This window comes from Carassius gibelio, chromosome B3, assembly GCF_023724105.1.
Source record: "Carassius gibelio isolate Cgi1373 ecotype wild population from Czech Republic chromosome B3, carGib1.2-hapl.c, whole genome shotgun sequence".
In the NCBI taxonomy this organism is placed as follows: Eukaryota; Metazoa; Chordata; class Actinopteri; order Cypriniformes; family Cyprinidae; genus Carassius; species Carassius gibelio.
The window spans coordinates 34,466,065-34,479,156 of NC_068398.1; the positions used below are offsets into that span (position 1 = coordinate 34,466,065).

General features: G+C 36.5%; 1 protein-coding gene across 1 annotated transcript in view; it reads left to right on the top strand.

The window, feature by feature from the left end:
• Positions 1-1,330: 1,330 nt before the first annotated feature.
• Positions 1,331-13,092, top strand: part of LOC127953349 (endoplasmic reticulum metallopeptidase 1) — a 41,016-nt gene continuing 29,254 nt past the window's right edge. Inside the window, exons 1-4 of the mRNA XM_052552549.1 lie at positions 1,331-1,689; positions 5,371-5,654; positions 7,947-8,074; positions 8,276-8,381. Of these exons, the coding sequence (XP_052408509.1) occupies positions 1,418-1,689; positions 5,371-5,654; positions 7,947-8,074; positions 8,276-8,381 (790 nt within the window). The 5' untranslated portion in view covers positions 1,331-1,417. The remainder of the gene's footprint in view (positions 1,690-5,370; positions 5,655-7,946; positions 8,075-8,275; positions 8,382-13,092) is intronic.

Sequence of the window (13,092 nt, forward strand, 5' to 3'; positions counted from 1 at the left end):
ATAACACAGTCTCCTCTGGATGTTCCTCTAGTGAGGCGACTGGTGTTACTCAAGAGGTGAAGGAGCCAGGCCATGAAGGATTTTATATGCTAAACAGATATTTGTGAACTTAATAAGATTTTCCCAATTTAATAAATTCTATTTTGACAGATACATTGCAGTGATGAAAATGACGTTGTTTCTTATCCAGAACTTTTAAGTGTTTGTTTGTATAGGGACTGTATTGGTTTCAAAGTGGTGTGGTTGGCCTGAGACCAGCTGGTGAGGCGGTAAGTCATATGCGAAAAAGATCAGTGAATGCATAAACATTTTGTCTGCTCGGGTGGACAATGAATTTCTGATAAATCGAAAATTGGATAGATTAAATTGTACTTCCTTAATAGTTTGGGTGATATGAGAATTAAAATTGAGTTTGGAGTCTACGAGAATACAGTTTTTTTTTCATTAGTAAAAGTAAAGTAAAAAAAAAAAGGAAGTAACTTGTGTTTGGAAAGCAATGAATTCTTAAAATTAAACATGTTTTCAATAAGATACTGAAAAAAATTAATCTGTTAGTGAAAAGTTTTTTTTTTTCCTCAACTTTCTGTAGTGTCAAATGTATCTCCAGTTATAGAATCACCCATAGAACTGTGATTGAGCTGCAGTTATTCATGTCATGTTTGACCATGTTTTCCTTGAGTGTATTGCATCAATCTTATCCTCATCTTCTATACCAGCACAGGCTCTGACTTGGCAGAATGCCTGGAAAGATTGAGTCACTTTGAATTTTTTTGGCCACTGCCTGGCCTTTTTAAAAGAAAGAAAACAAAACATTGTATTTGCTGACCCACACAATAGGACAACTCGATCTACTGACCCGAGTGATTAAAACAAAAAAATAAGCAGAATACCACTTTCCATTCATACATGAAATGAAGAAAAATAAATAAGATATAAATAAATATAATAAATAAAAAGAACTGCTGATATAAATAATGTGAAAAATATATATTTACATGCGCTCGAGCCTCTTCAAGGTTCATGAAGGCATTTTTAGAGAGCTAGAGATAACAATTAAAATAGCTAGCACATATAAGTCTAAGTTCTTAAAACAAAGAAAACAAAAAGCACATGTGTATGCAAATGTTAGTCTACTACTTCTACCTGAACGTCAATAATTTGTTTTATTGTCTCTTAATTATACAGAACTGTCTATTAATACTTAGAAATGAATTGACATTCATTCGAACTATTTAATTATAAATGTGGCAAAATTGCCCGATTGCTGAACAATAATCGCGATTCTAGACGGGTCTTTTCTGAAGTCTCGTACTGTACAGGCCTCTACTGGACGCACCAGGAACAACAGGGGCGTAAAACTGGTAAAACCGTACCGCTCCAGGTCTGACTGAGCCTCACTCTTCTCGTTCAGGACACAATGAGCGATTCAGAGATTTTGCAGCTGCGGGAGATAGACTCCACGGTCCGCAGAACCAGAGCTGAACAGAACCAGCAGCAGCAGCGGGACAGTAATGAGGAGGAGGCCGCTCTGAATGCGCTCCAGAGCCGCGAGCCCAAGCCGCTGATGGGCGAGAGCGCAGTGCTGATTCTGCTGCTCGGGTTCGGGTTTCTGCTGTGGATTCTGGTTCTGATCTCAGACCAGCAGCTAATCGCCAGCAGCCCGGGACACTTCAGCTCCGTCCGCGCCAGGTATACTTTAGCACAGTCAGGTGAAAATACCATGGTACTTTGTTTACGATGGTATTGCGTAATCACGTTATATCACTTCAAGAATACGTAATAAAAGGGTAAATTTACATAATGCAATATATGGTATTAAATACTAAAGTTTTCTCGAGTGTTTATGGTTGTGATAGACCCCCTAAACTTGTTGTTGACTCATGATTAACAATAAGAATTATACTTGTCTTTATGTGTAGGGCTATATATATATATACATAAATATATATATATATATATATATATATATATATATATATATATATATATATATATTACTATAAACAGTGTTGGGAAGGTTACTTTGGAAATGTAATAGGTTACAGATTACAAGTTACCCTATTTAAAATGTAATAGTAGTGTAACTTTTTAAATTACTTTAAAAAAGTAATGTAACTAATTACTTTTGAGTACTTTTTGATTACTTTTATAAATTTCTAATGAATGTTTATTTGCAACTGTTAATCATCTTCCACCATTTACACCAGGCAGGTTTAACCTTAAAGTAGTGCTCAATACTGTCAGACTTTCACCATCCTTCATCACTTGAATTAAGATGATCACATTTGAACACATTCACCACACAATCAGACTTTAGTACTGCCTTTTACTTCAATGAGATCTGAAGTTCAATGCAGATTTAAAATCAAAAGAAATAGTTTATAGATACTGTTTTTGAAACCAAATCTTTCATTATCCATCCATCTCTCTCATGAATTTAATACTGAAGATTTTTATTTGACTTTTACCATGTTTTGTAAGTGCATTTTTTTTTTGGCAAATGAATTACCACTTGTATTTATTTTTACTACAAAGTCCATGGTTAAACCACGCTTAGTACCATACCATAGGCTACATAAATTTTCCTAAGGGTTGTGTTTTTGTATGCACTAGCTCCCCCTAAACCTATGATAAAATATGATGATTTGTCTGCTAAATTACTGCTGTAACATTACAATAGATAATAATGACGTCGTTTATAAAGTATTTTGTGTGAGTGTGAGCAATGTGCTGCTGTTGCTTGACTAAAAGACAAAACTACATTAGCATATTTACAGATGAGACTGACCTATACCTGAAACCCTGAACAGAAGTGTCGCTTCTGCTCCAGCTGTGCGCTTACACAGTTCACTCCGGTCTCTCTCTCTCTCGCATTGAGTCTGATCCAAACCGTTCGGCGGAGGCGCAGAGAGCGCGCGAGCCCAACCATTGTCAGTCACGACTGCCAGTCATGAATCATTGCCGATTCATGATTTATTAGAGATTCGGAAATAATCGCTTTAGTATATTCGGCCTGCAATTATACAATAACAATATTTAAGTAGAGGGCCAAATCGTCTGCCGGGCCACCGGGAATAGTCCCGGTTCTCCCGATGTCCAGTCAGCGCCTGATTTCCACAGACACGCAGGACATGCAGGATTCATATTCAGTCTTTTTGCGGCTTAATAATCACAGACACCAGTCCATATCGCGTTTTTATTCAAGTGTACGACCTACTTTTGATTTATTCATCCAAAATGTGGCATATTTCGTCCGCGTTATAGGCTGAATTCCATTTTTATGACTGAATTCTACGAATGTGTTCTCCGCCTCGCGGAGATCATGGGCCATATGTCTTAGTGCAATTTGGGAAAGAAATAAGCTGTATGTGGATGTGTGTAAATATTCAAATGTAATCCTCTTTGTAATTGTTACAGTTTTCATAAGTAACTGTAATTTAATTACTCATTTTTTCTTAGTAACTGTAACTGATTACTGTTACATTTATTTTGTAATTAAATTACGTAACGCTGTTACATGTAACTAGTTACTCCCCAACACTGACTATAAAGTCAGTTTACATATATTGTAGTGGTTACTACTGTTATTGGTACTCTGGTTACTGATGTTGTTTATAACAGTTGTGGTTGATGCAGTTTACCAGAGTGTTATCATGACAGCTCTGATGTATTGAATTAACCATAGATAAAATCGATGACATAGACTACACTCAAAAAAATGTACTTTCACCTTTGCTAATTTTACTTAATCCATTCATGTTATGATTACTTAAAAACAATTATTTAACAATGTGAACTTGATTTAATCTAGTTCATTCAACAAAAAAGTGTGTATTGTCAGCTTTAATTAAAAATTATTTGTTCAGCCAACATAACATTGTTGCGTAATAGTAACTGATTAATGAAACCAACACAGACTTGCATCTCATTGGCTGAGGATTTCTGCAGTGTATTATGGGTAATTGTTATTCTGTCACCCTCTTGGAGAAGTGTAGCACCATTAGATAGGTAGATGAGTAATACAACTCATAGCAATGAAGTTGTGCTTATAAGTTTTAGAACAAAACAAAGAAACAAATGGTTTGAAATGTTGCTTTATGTTTCAAATGTGTTTGTGATATAATTGATCAACTATATTTATAGAAAGGTCTGAATGAAGAGTAATATTAATCAGCTGCTCATGGTCCTAATGCAAGGGGTGGCATTCCTAATATGGCATTATTCAAATTTTATGTCATCATTGTTTAACATTTTCAGGTACAATTAACTCATTTGTTGTTTGTTGACTCTATTAAGGTTTGTTAAGTTTACTTAAACTTATTTTGTAAAATGAACATAATTATTAAAAACATTGTCCAAAACATTGCAAATTAGTTGGGTTGACACTATTAAATTAAGCTTTGCCCAACCATAGTAAATAAGTTGAATCAACCTTAATAAATTACGTTGACCCAAAGTAAGTACATTAAATTGGAGTAACAGAATTGCATAATGCTGAAATAAAGCAAATTAATCATGTGGAAATCCTTTCCATGATTTTTTTTATGTTCATTCAAAGAGTATTTTTTTTGAGTGTATGAAAAATCAACTTTAAAGCATTAATAATATCTGTTTACTGGGTTTTAATAAACAAGGAAGCATTAAAAGAATCTGAAGGGATAATAAAAGATTCATTTTAGTGACCAGTATTGTTTTTAATTTCAAATAGTAAATATCTCTAGCAACATACAAAATGTCACATGAAGGTCTTTAGTTCATTGCATTGTATCGTTTAAATAAGAAAGAAAAAAGATCTTCCAATGTTTATTTTTACATATCACACAGCAAATACTGTATCTCCTCTAATGATGCATAAAGTTGGCATTAAATGACAATTCATGTTTCCAAATGAATGCTATTCACCTCATTGAAAATGTTTCATAAATTCATAAAGAATTAATAGAATAGAATAGTGTATTCATCTACAGCGATATCATTGACTTGATTGCAAATAAATGCACAGAAACTATTTAAACTGAACAGAGATGACATAACTGAATTCAATGATGAACTTCCTTTAACTATCATTTTGCATTATTGAGACACTGTTTTCCAAATGAATGTTGTTCAGTGCTTTGACGCAATGTATTTTGTTTAAAGCACGATATAAATAAAGGTGATTGATTGATTGATTGATTAAGATAGGATAGGAGAGAATACTAAAATAGTCTTTATTGTCATTATACACAGATACTATGAAACTCTTTTTGGATTCTCCGCTTCAATTCAATAACTCAACAAAACCCATATCTGTAGATAAATAAATAACAAGAGAATAAGGGCAGTACAAAGTCCATAGCACATCTGTAACACTCTTCTGTTGTGAATCAGGAAGCACCTGGAGCGGATCACCAGCATCGGGCCGAGGACCGTCGGGAGTCCAGAGAACGAGATCACCACAGTCAACTACCTGCTGGATCAGATCGAGCAGATCCGGTCTGAGAGTGAAACCGGACCTCACTTCATCACGGTGGACATCCAGAGGCCCAGCGGCTGCTTCTTCTCCAGCTGCTACGACCGTGTAACCAACATCGCCGTCAAACTTCAGCCAAACACCACCGCACAGCACTTCATGCTTGCAAATTGCCACTTTGACTCGGTGGCCAACAGCCCCGGTGCGTTTCTAGATCATTTCATCAACGCTTCAGTGACCCCTCTGAGTTTACAGTGGGTACGGAAAGTATTCAGACCCCCTTAAATTTTCCACTTTTTGTTATATTGCAGCCATTTGCTAAAATAATTTAAGTTCATTTTTTCCTCATTAATGTACACACAGCACCCCATTTTGACAGAAAAACACAGAATTGTTGACATTTTTGCACATTTATTAAAAAAGAAAAACTGAAATATCACATGGTCCTAAGTATTCAGACCCTTTGCTCAGTATTTAGTAGAAGCACCCTTTTGATCTAATATAGCTAGTCTTTTTGGGAAAGATACAACAAGTTTTTCACACCTGGATTTGGGGATCCTCTGCCATTCCTCCTTGCAGATCCTCTCCAGTTCTGTCAGGTTGGATGGTAAACGCTGGTGGACGGCCATTTTCAGGTCTCACCAGAGATGCTCAATTGGGTTTAGGTCAGGGCTCTGGCTGCCATTCAATAACAGTATTTTAGCTGTGTGCTTAGGGTCATTGTCTTGCTGGAAGGTGAACCTTTTAGTCCAGTATATCCCTGTACTTGGCCGCATTCATTCATCCAGTCGTCCTGTCCCTGCAGCTGAAAAACACCCCCACAGCATTATGCCGCCACTACCATGCTTCACTGTTGGGACTGTATTGGACAGGTGATGAGCAGTGCCTGGTTTTCTCCACACATACCGCTTAGAATTAAGGCCAAAAAGTTCTATGTTGGTCTCATCAGTCCAGAGAATCCTTCGGGTGTTTTTTAGCAAACTCCATGCGGGCTTTCATTTGTCTTGCACTGGCCACTCTGCCATAAAGCATTGACTGGTGGAAGTCTGCAATGATGGTTGACTTTCTACAACTTTCTCCCATCTCCCGACTGCATCTCTGGAGCTCAGCCAAAGTGATCATTGGGTTCTTCTTTACCTCTCTCACCAAGGCTCTTCTCCCCTGATAGCTCAGTTTGGCCGGACGGCCAGCTCTAGGAATAGTTCTGGTCATCCCAAACGTCTTCCATTTAAGGATTCTGGGGGCCACTGTGCTCTTAGGAACCCTAAGTGTAGCAGAATCTTTTTCTAACCTTGCACAGATCTGTGCCTTGCCACAATTCTGTCTCTGATCTCTTCAGGCAGTTCCTTTGACCTCATGATTCTCATTTACTCTGACATGCACTGTGAGGTGTAAGGTCTTACAGACAGGTGTGTGGCTTTCCTAATCAAGTCCAATCAGTCTAATAACAAATGAAGGTGTAGAACCATCTCAAGGACGATCAGAAGAAATGGATAGCACCTGAGTTAAATATATGAGTGACAAAGCAAAGGGTCTGAATACTTAGTGTGATATTTCAGTTTTTCTTTTTTAATAAATCTGCAAATATTTCTGTCAATATGGGGTGCTATGTGTGCATTAATGAGGAAAAAAAAGAACTTAAATGATTTATCAAATGACTGCAATATGACAAAGAGTGAAAAATGTAAGGGGGTCTGAATACATTCCGTACCCACTGTTTATGCTTTAATGGAGTTATGCTTCTTCCTTAATTCATCCTTCAGTTTCTTTGAGAATCTCAGTCACATCTCATTCAAGATAAATTCAATGTTGATTTAAATATCAACATGATGCTACTCATGTCTTGCAGTGAGTATTATGAAGCTCATTAGTGAGAGTTAATGAAATGTTATTGCTCATAAGTTGCTCTTTTATAACTTCTAAGACTTAAATGAGATGTAAATGAGAATTGAATTAAGTGCCTTCATCTCAGCTGTTTCTCCTTAAGTAGGGAAATAAAAAAATAAAACGTTTTAAATGAGCCTCTCGCCATCATTCAGTGATCATTCAGACTCTAGAGCGGTGAAATGAATGTGGAGATCATTAGATAAGAAGTTATCTAAAGGCAGTCTGTCCTGTGTCAATCCCAATCATTAGAAAACCGGGAAATGAAATCTCAGTAACATTAATGTTTAAGTGTTCCTGTGGCTTGGTGGTAGAGCATTGCATTGGCAGTGCAAAAGGTTGTGGGTCCGATTCTCAAGGAACATGTGTTGGGTAAACAAAGTTAGCCTGGATGCACTGTAATTTGCTTTTGATAAAAGCAGATAATTTGATTGCCATGCTTAAATTGTATTGTATAAATTGGTTTTATGTATTTGTAGTATGCTTTATTTTTTTCTTTGAGTCATCTTTCTAGATCTGGGTGAATAATGACACATGTATGTTATGTGTGTGTGTGTGTGTGTGTGTGTGTGTGTATGTGTGTGTGTGTGTGTGTGTGTGTGTGTTTCAGGAGCCAGTGATGACGCCGTTGGTTGTTCAGTAATGCTGGAGATTTTACATTCTCTAGCGAATCTCTCCACACCTCTCAAACATGGCGTTATCTTCTTGTTCAACGGGGCTGAGGAGACCATGCTGCAGGTGAGAGGCCACAGCACAGCTGACCTTTGACCTCAGTGAGCACGTGATCATTTCATTGAAATGTGTTCTGCTGGTTTGATGTGAATCTCTATTACTGACATCATTCATGGTCTCACTGTGTGTGTGCCACAATCACTCCCTGTCACTCACACATACACACTCATGCATGTAGAGGTCGAGTTTGATCTCCATCTCTCTCAGGGTAGTCACGGCTTCATTACCCAGCATCCGTGGGCTCAGCAGGTGCGAGCGTTTGTGAACCTGGAGGCGGCAGGAGTGGGAGGGAAAGAGCTGGTGTTTCAGACAGGTGTGTATCTGAGCTCAACAGCTGCGGTAGAAGAAATCTGCTCTGTTTCTGGAAGAACAAGCGCCACAGATCAGTCGTCATTTACTCACACTAATCCAGCGCTTCTCAACCAGTCAACTCCAGAAGACAAAATAAACATGGCAGTCAGCTGCAACAATTCAAAATCAAGATATTTCTTATATTCATTCACCCCAGAATTCACATAGCCTTGAAAAACTGGGAGGAGGATGGCCGATTAGACGTTAAAGACGTTCACAATCTACTTTTCAAGCAAATCATAGAGATCGTGATTTTTTTTAGTGTCCTCATAATAGTGTTAAAGGTGACATATCAGGAAAATCTGACTTTTTCAGGTTTTAATTGCTATAATCAGGTCCCTGGTACATCTACCAACCAAGGAAACGTGAAAAAGATTAACCCACAAAAAATGAGCGTGTCTGATTTTGTGACATTGCAAAGGGATCTTTTCATAATATTACCGCCCCTTAATCTGTAAATTTATACCCACGGCGCCGTCATTTTGATTTAGCAAGCGACACCGGTGTACCAGATGCCATGGTGAAAGTTTGAGGAAAACATAGTAAGTGTTTTTTCTTTGGCTGCACAGATGAGAACAGAACACTATCTGGAGTCCCAGGATCAGAGAAAACAACAGAGCAGTGGATGTATTGATTTACAATAAAATACTTCTTTATTGTCAACCATGGTTGAAATTTGTCTTTAACCACACCAGCAAAAACCAAACACACTTACAGAAACATACTGCAAAACACATAAATGCCATTATACTGAACCACATACCTAACGATAGTTTTACTCTGGTTCCAAACCAGAACCAGACGATGAACATTATTAACAGCATTTATTATATGATGCAGTCACACATGCAGCAATATTTGTTAGTTCTGTATGTTGATATAGGGTATGGATCATCTGAGGTCCTCTTGAGGGTCAGCATCATCTCTTCTGAGGTGTTCTGCATCCAGACTGGAGCTTGTGCAAATCTAGTTGCAAAACATAGAAACAAATAGAGACATCATTAGCATAGCTGATGTTCCGGAAAAAAAGTAAAATGTATTAGTTTAACCCTAGCTAAAGAATAAGAATGCACATTTGATAAGATGCAAATGCAATCACAATTTAAGAAAGCTAAAGCATTTAAGGTCTTATGATGACTCAACAGGTAACCAGCGCAGAGACTAAAATTGGGGTAATATGATTATATATTTTCTTGACCTGGTAAGGACTCTAGGCGCTGCATTTTGGACTACCTGTAGCTTGTTTATTGAAGATCTAAAATAAACATGCAATTTATTTACCAGCATCATTTTCACATAACCAACTGTTTGTTTGTTTTTGTAACTCGTGTGAATTTTTAACGTACATTTCTTTATGAATAAGAACTTAGTTTAGTACTCACATGCTGTGACAGTTTTTTTTTCTATCCATGTGCTTCAGATGTGTGCTCTCAGAAAACCTTATAATAGAAGTTTAAACTCATATGGTATAAAACGCATGAGTTCAGCGGATAAACATGATAATCAGAACCAAAACAGATGTTTTTAGCAAGATGGAGCTGTAATGACACAGCTCTATTCTGGAAAATGGGACAGTGTGCAGCAGCTCATTTGTATTTAAAGACAAAGGCCCGATAAACAGCGTGTTTCTGCTTCCACTCAAAATAGGCACTTTCAAAATGTTATAATAAATGATCAGTGGAGTATTTTGAGCTGATACTTCACCGACACATTTTGGGTACACCAGAGACTTACAGTTTATTACATATTGTAAAAAGGGGAATAATATCTCTACTTTAAAACTACAGCAGTTCCTGCCTGCTAGATTATTGCCTTGTCCAAGTACCCACACTTGCGGCCTTTTGCACTCGATCACTTGACTACTTCAATTATGTATTTCCTGTATTTGACACAAGTGTTAAAGTGAGGATGAAGACCACAAGTGCGTTTACAACTTCTTTTCATTACCTGATGGGACACACTTAAAGTGTTAAAAATTCACAAGTGTTTAAAGATTTGTACTTTGCATTTTAAAATAAACGTTTAAATGTCTGTTCAGTAGTCCCTATAACAGATGACACAATTTAATCTCTGTTGCTTCTTATTAAGTGATAAAAAGCAGTTGGAAATGATGTACAAAATAAGTATAGGCTATCCACTTTTGCACCAATAAAACTTGAAGCACTTTCTTTTACTACCAAATTATATGTAATATCTAATTATTATTAATATTTCACTTACATTGGAAAAGTTACCCGTTATCTCTTGTGATCTTGGCAAAAAGTCTCATGATTTATTTCCAGAACATGATGCATGATGGGATACATGAAGCCTTGAATACCGCTCTGAAGTATTTGTGGATTTAGTGTGCGTTAAGGGCACTGCGCTTTGGCATTTTTAAGAACTTGGACAGTCTTGCACACTTACTTCCTGTCGCGCGCACATGCTCTCAAGTGCCCAATATTTTGCAAGTGTGGGTATTTGGACAGAGCATTTGACTTGACAAATCATATTACGCGTCTCTATCACGTGTCTTTCATGCATGTAATGTATTAAAAACAATTCAGTGTGAGCTAGCCTAGCAATAATAGCATGATGAATTTTAGTTTCAGTTTAGATTTGCATCACATTCCACTCCTCTACAGCAATGCCATAGAATTAATACAATAATTTAAATTGGTCTCGGATGTCCTCAGTGTGTGTTTGTGAAGTTTTATCTCAAAATACCCTACAGATGTTTTTTTTTTTATAGCTTGTTGAAATTGCCACTGTTTATGCATTATCCTCTTTAAATGAAAATGAGCTGCTGCTCCTGCTTCCCTTTTTAGATGACTGCAGAGCTTCAAGAGCTCATGCTCACGGGTATACCACCAGTGTTACGGTTTAACTGGTGGTGACAGTGTTACTGACCTCACATTTCTTCCAAACACAATTTTTATCTACCACATTCCTATTCGCGATCATTCTGGTAGCATGTGAAGGCAGCATTAGTGAAAACAGGCAATAAAACAATTGTAGCTTTAGTAACATTAGCTTTAGCCAAGATGCTCTTTTGAACAACAAAATATGATGTGTGATGTTTACTTTGTCTATATTCTGGACGTTTGCGCACAAAGTGTTGTTATTGTTCCCTTCAGAAGTAATCTTTGCACAACTCCAGCGCTGAACTGACCCTTGTTTGTGAAGCAGTCTGGTGTAAAATGATTAGCACAGATCCGGTTATTATTTGGGACATTTCTTTCGAAAACTACAGCGTCCTCAGCGGTCTAGGGACTCCTATGTTCATTGGTGAATCCCAAAACACAACACTTGTAATGGCTATTTGGCGCTGACATTGTCTGGAACTGCTCATGTGGAAAGAATGTCTAAGATTTTTTGGGGATTATTAAACAATGAGTGGGTGGATTTTTACCATTATAGGCTGGTTGTTTTCACGCACTGCAGCCACAAAACTGTGTTTGAACACCTTATAAAAGCTATTTGTGGCATTCTATGTCACCTTTAAGTGAATAGAAACAATTTTTTAAGTAAATCAGATGAGTGTCAGTATATTTTATCAGCGCTTTTGGTCTTAGACAGTAGCCTAATAAACATGTTGCTGTTTTTGTCGTAATGTTAATTCAAACAACAAAAGACAAGTGTAACATCAATTTCTGCTCTTGACTGAATAATGTTATAACTTTAATAAGAATGAATGTACATTTGATTCACACAGTGATGTCCTGTTTTAACAATAATCATCATGACAGCTGATTGTTAAATGCAATTTTGTGTTTATTAAATGGCACACATATGTAAGTTCATAGCCTCATTCCAGTCTAGATATTCTCAAAAATACCTCTCAAAACTGGGAAGAATTTGTCACAGCATTTATAAGATAAGATAAGATATTGTGAGACTGTGATATATAACTGGGAAAAATGAAGAAGCCTAATTTAAAAAATTTGAAAGGTTATTAAATTAGTAAAATCTTGAAATTTAATTTTATAGCATATTATAATAAATATATTTGTTTCACCCTCTGGTAATATATAAAATATCAGTTAGAAATCGCAAGTAACAATATTCTTAAAAATCCAAATATTTTATCTTTATCCAGTAAATCAGGCATGGCTGTAAATTAAATGTAAATACACCGGTTACAAAGAGCAGGAACCTATAGAATCTTGTTTCCACCACTGAATAAAAAGGATGACATTTATCTCACGTTTCTAACAAAAACGTCAGAATTGTGAGGTAAAATTTATACCTCACAATTGTGACTTTTACCACATTTATGTCTCACAACTATGAGCAAACTAGATAAATAAATGATCTGAATTGTGAGGAAAACTCAGCACAGTTTTGATTACATTACGTTTTGATTGGAAAAACTCCAGGTTTCTATTAATAATAATAATAATAAAAGAAATAAATATATATATATATATATATATATATATATATAACATCAGATGAACCAGAGGAAAAATATTATCCCACATGGAGTTTTGGGAGTCAGAAATATTGAGGATGGCTGATCTTAACCAGATGTGTCTGTTTTGTTTTTCTGTGCAACAGAAATTTTCATCAGTTAGTTAATTTTTCTGTTCATATTCACTTCCACGACATGGAAAAGAACAATGTGACTATTCTGTTATGACTAAACGTGAGGGTTAGTAAAGGAGGTAGAATGAGCCTCAGTCATGTGTGTC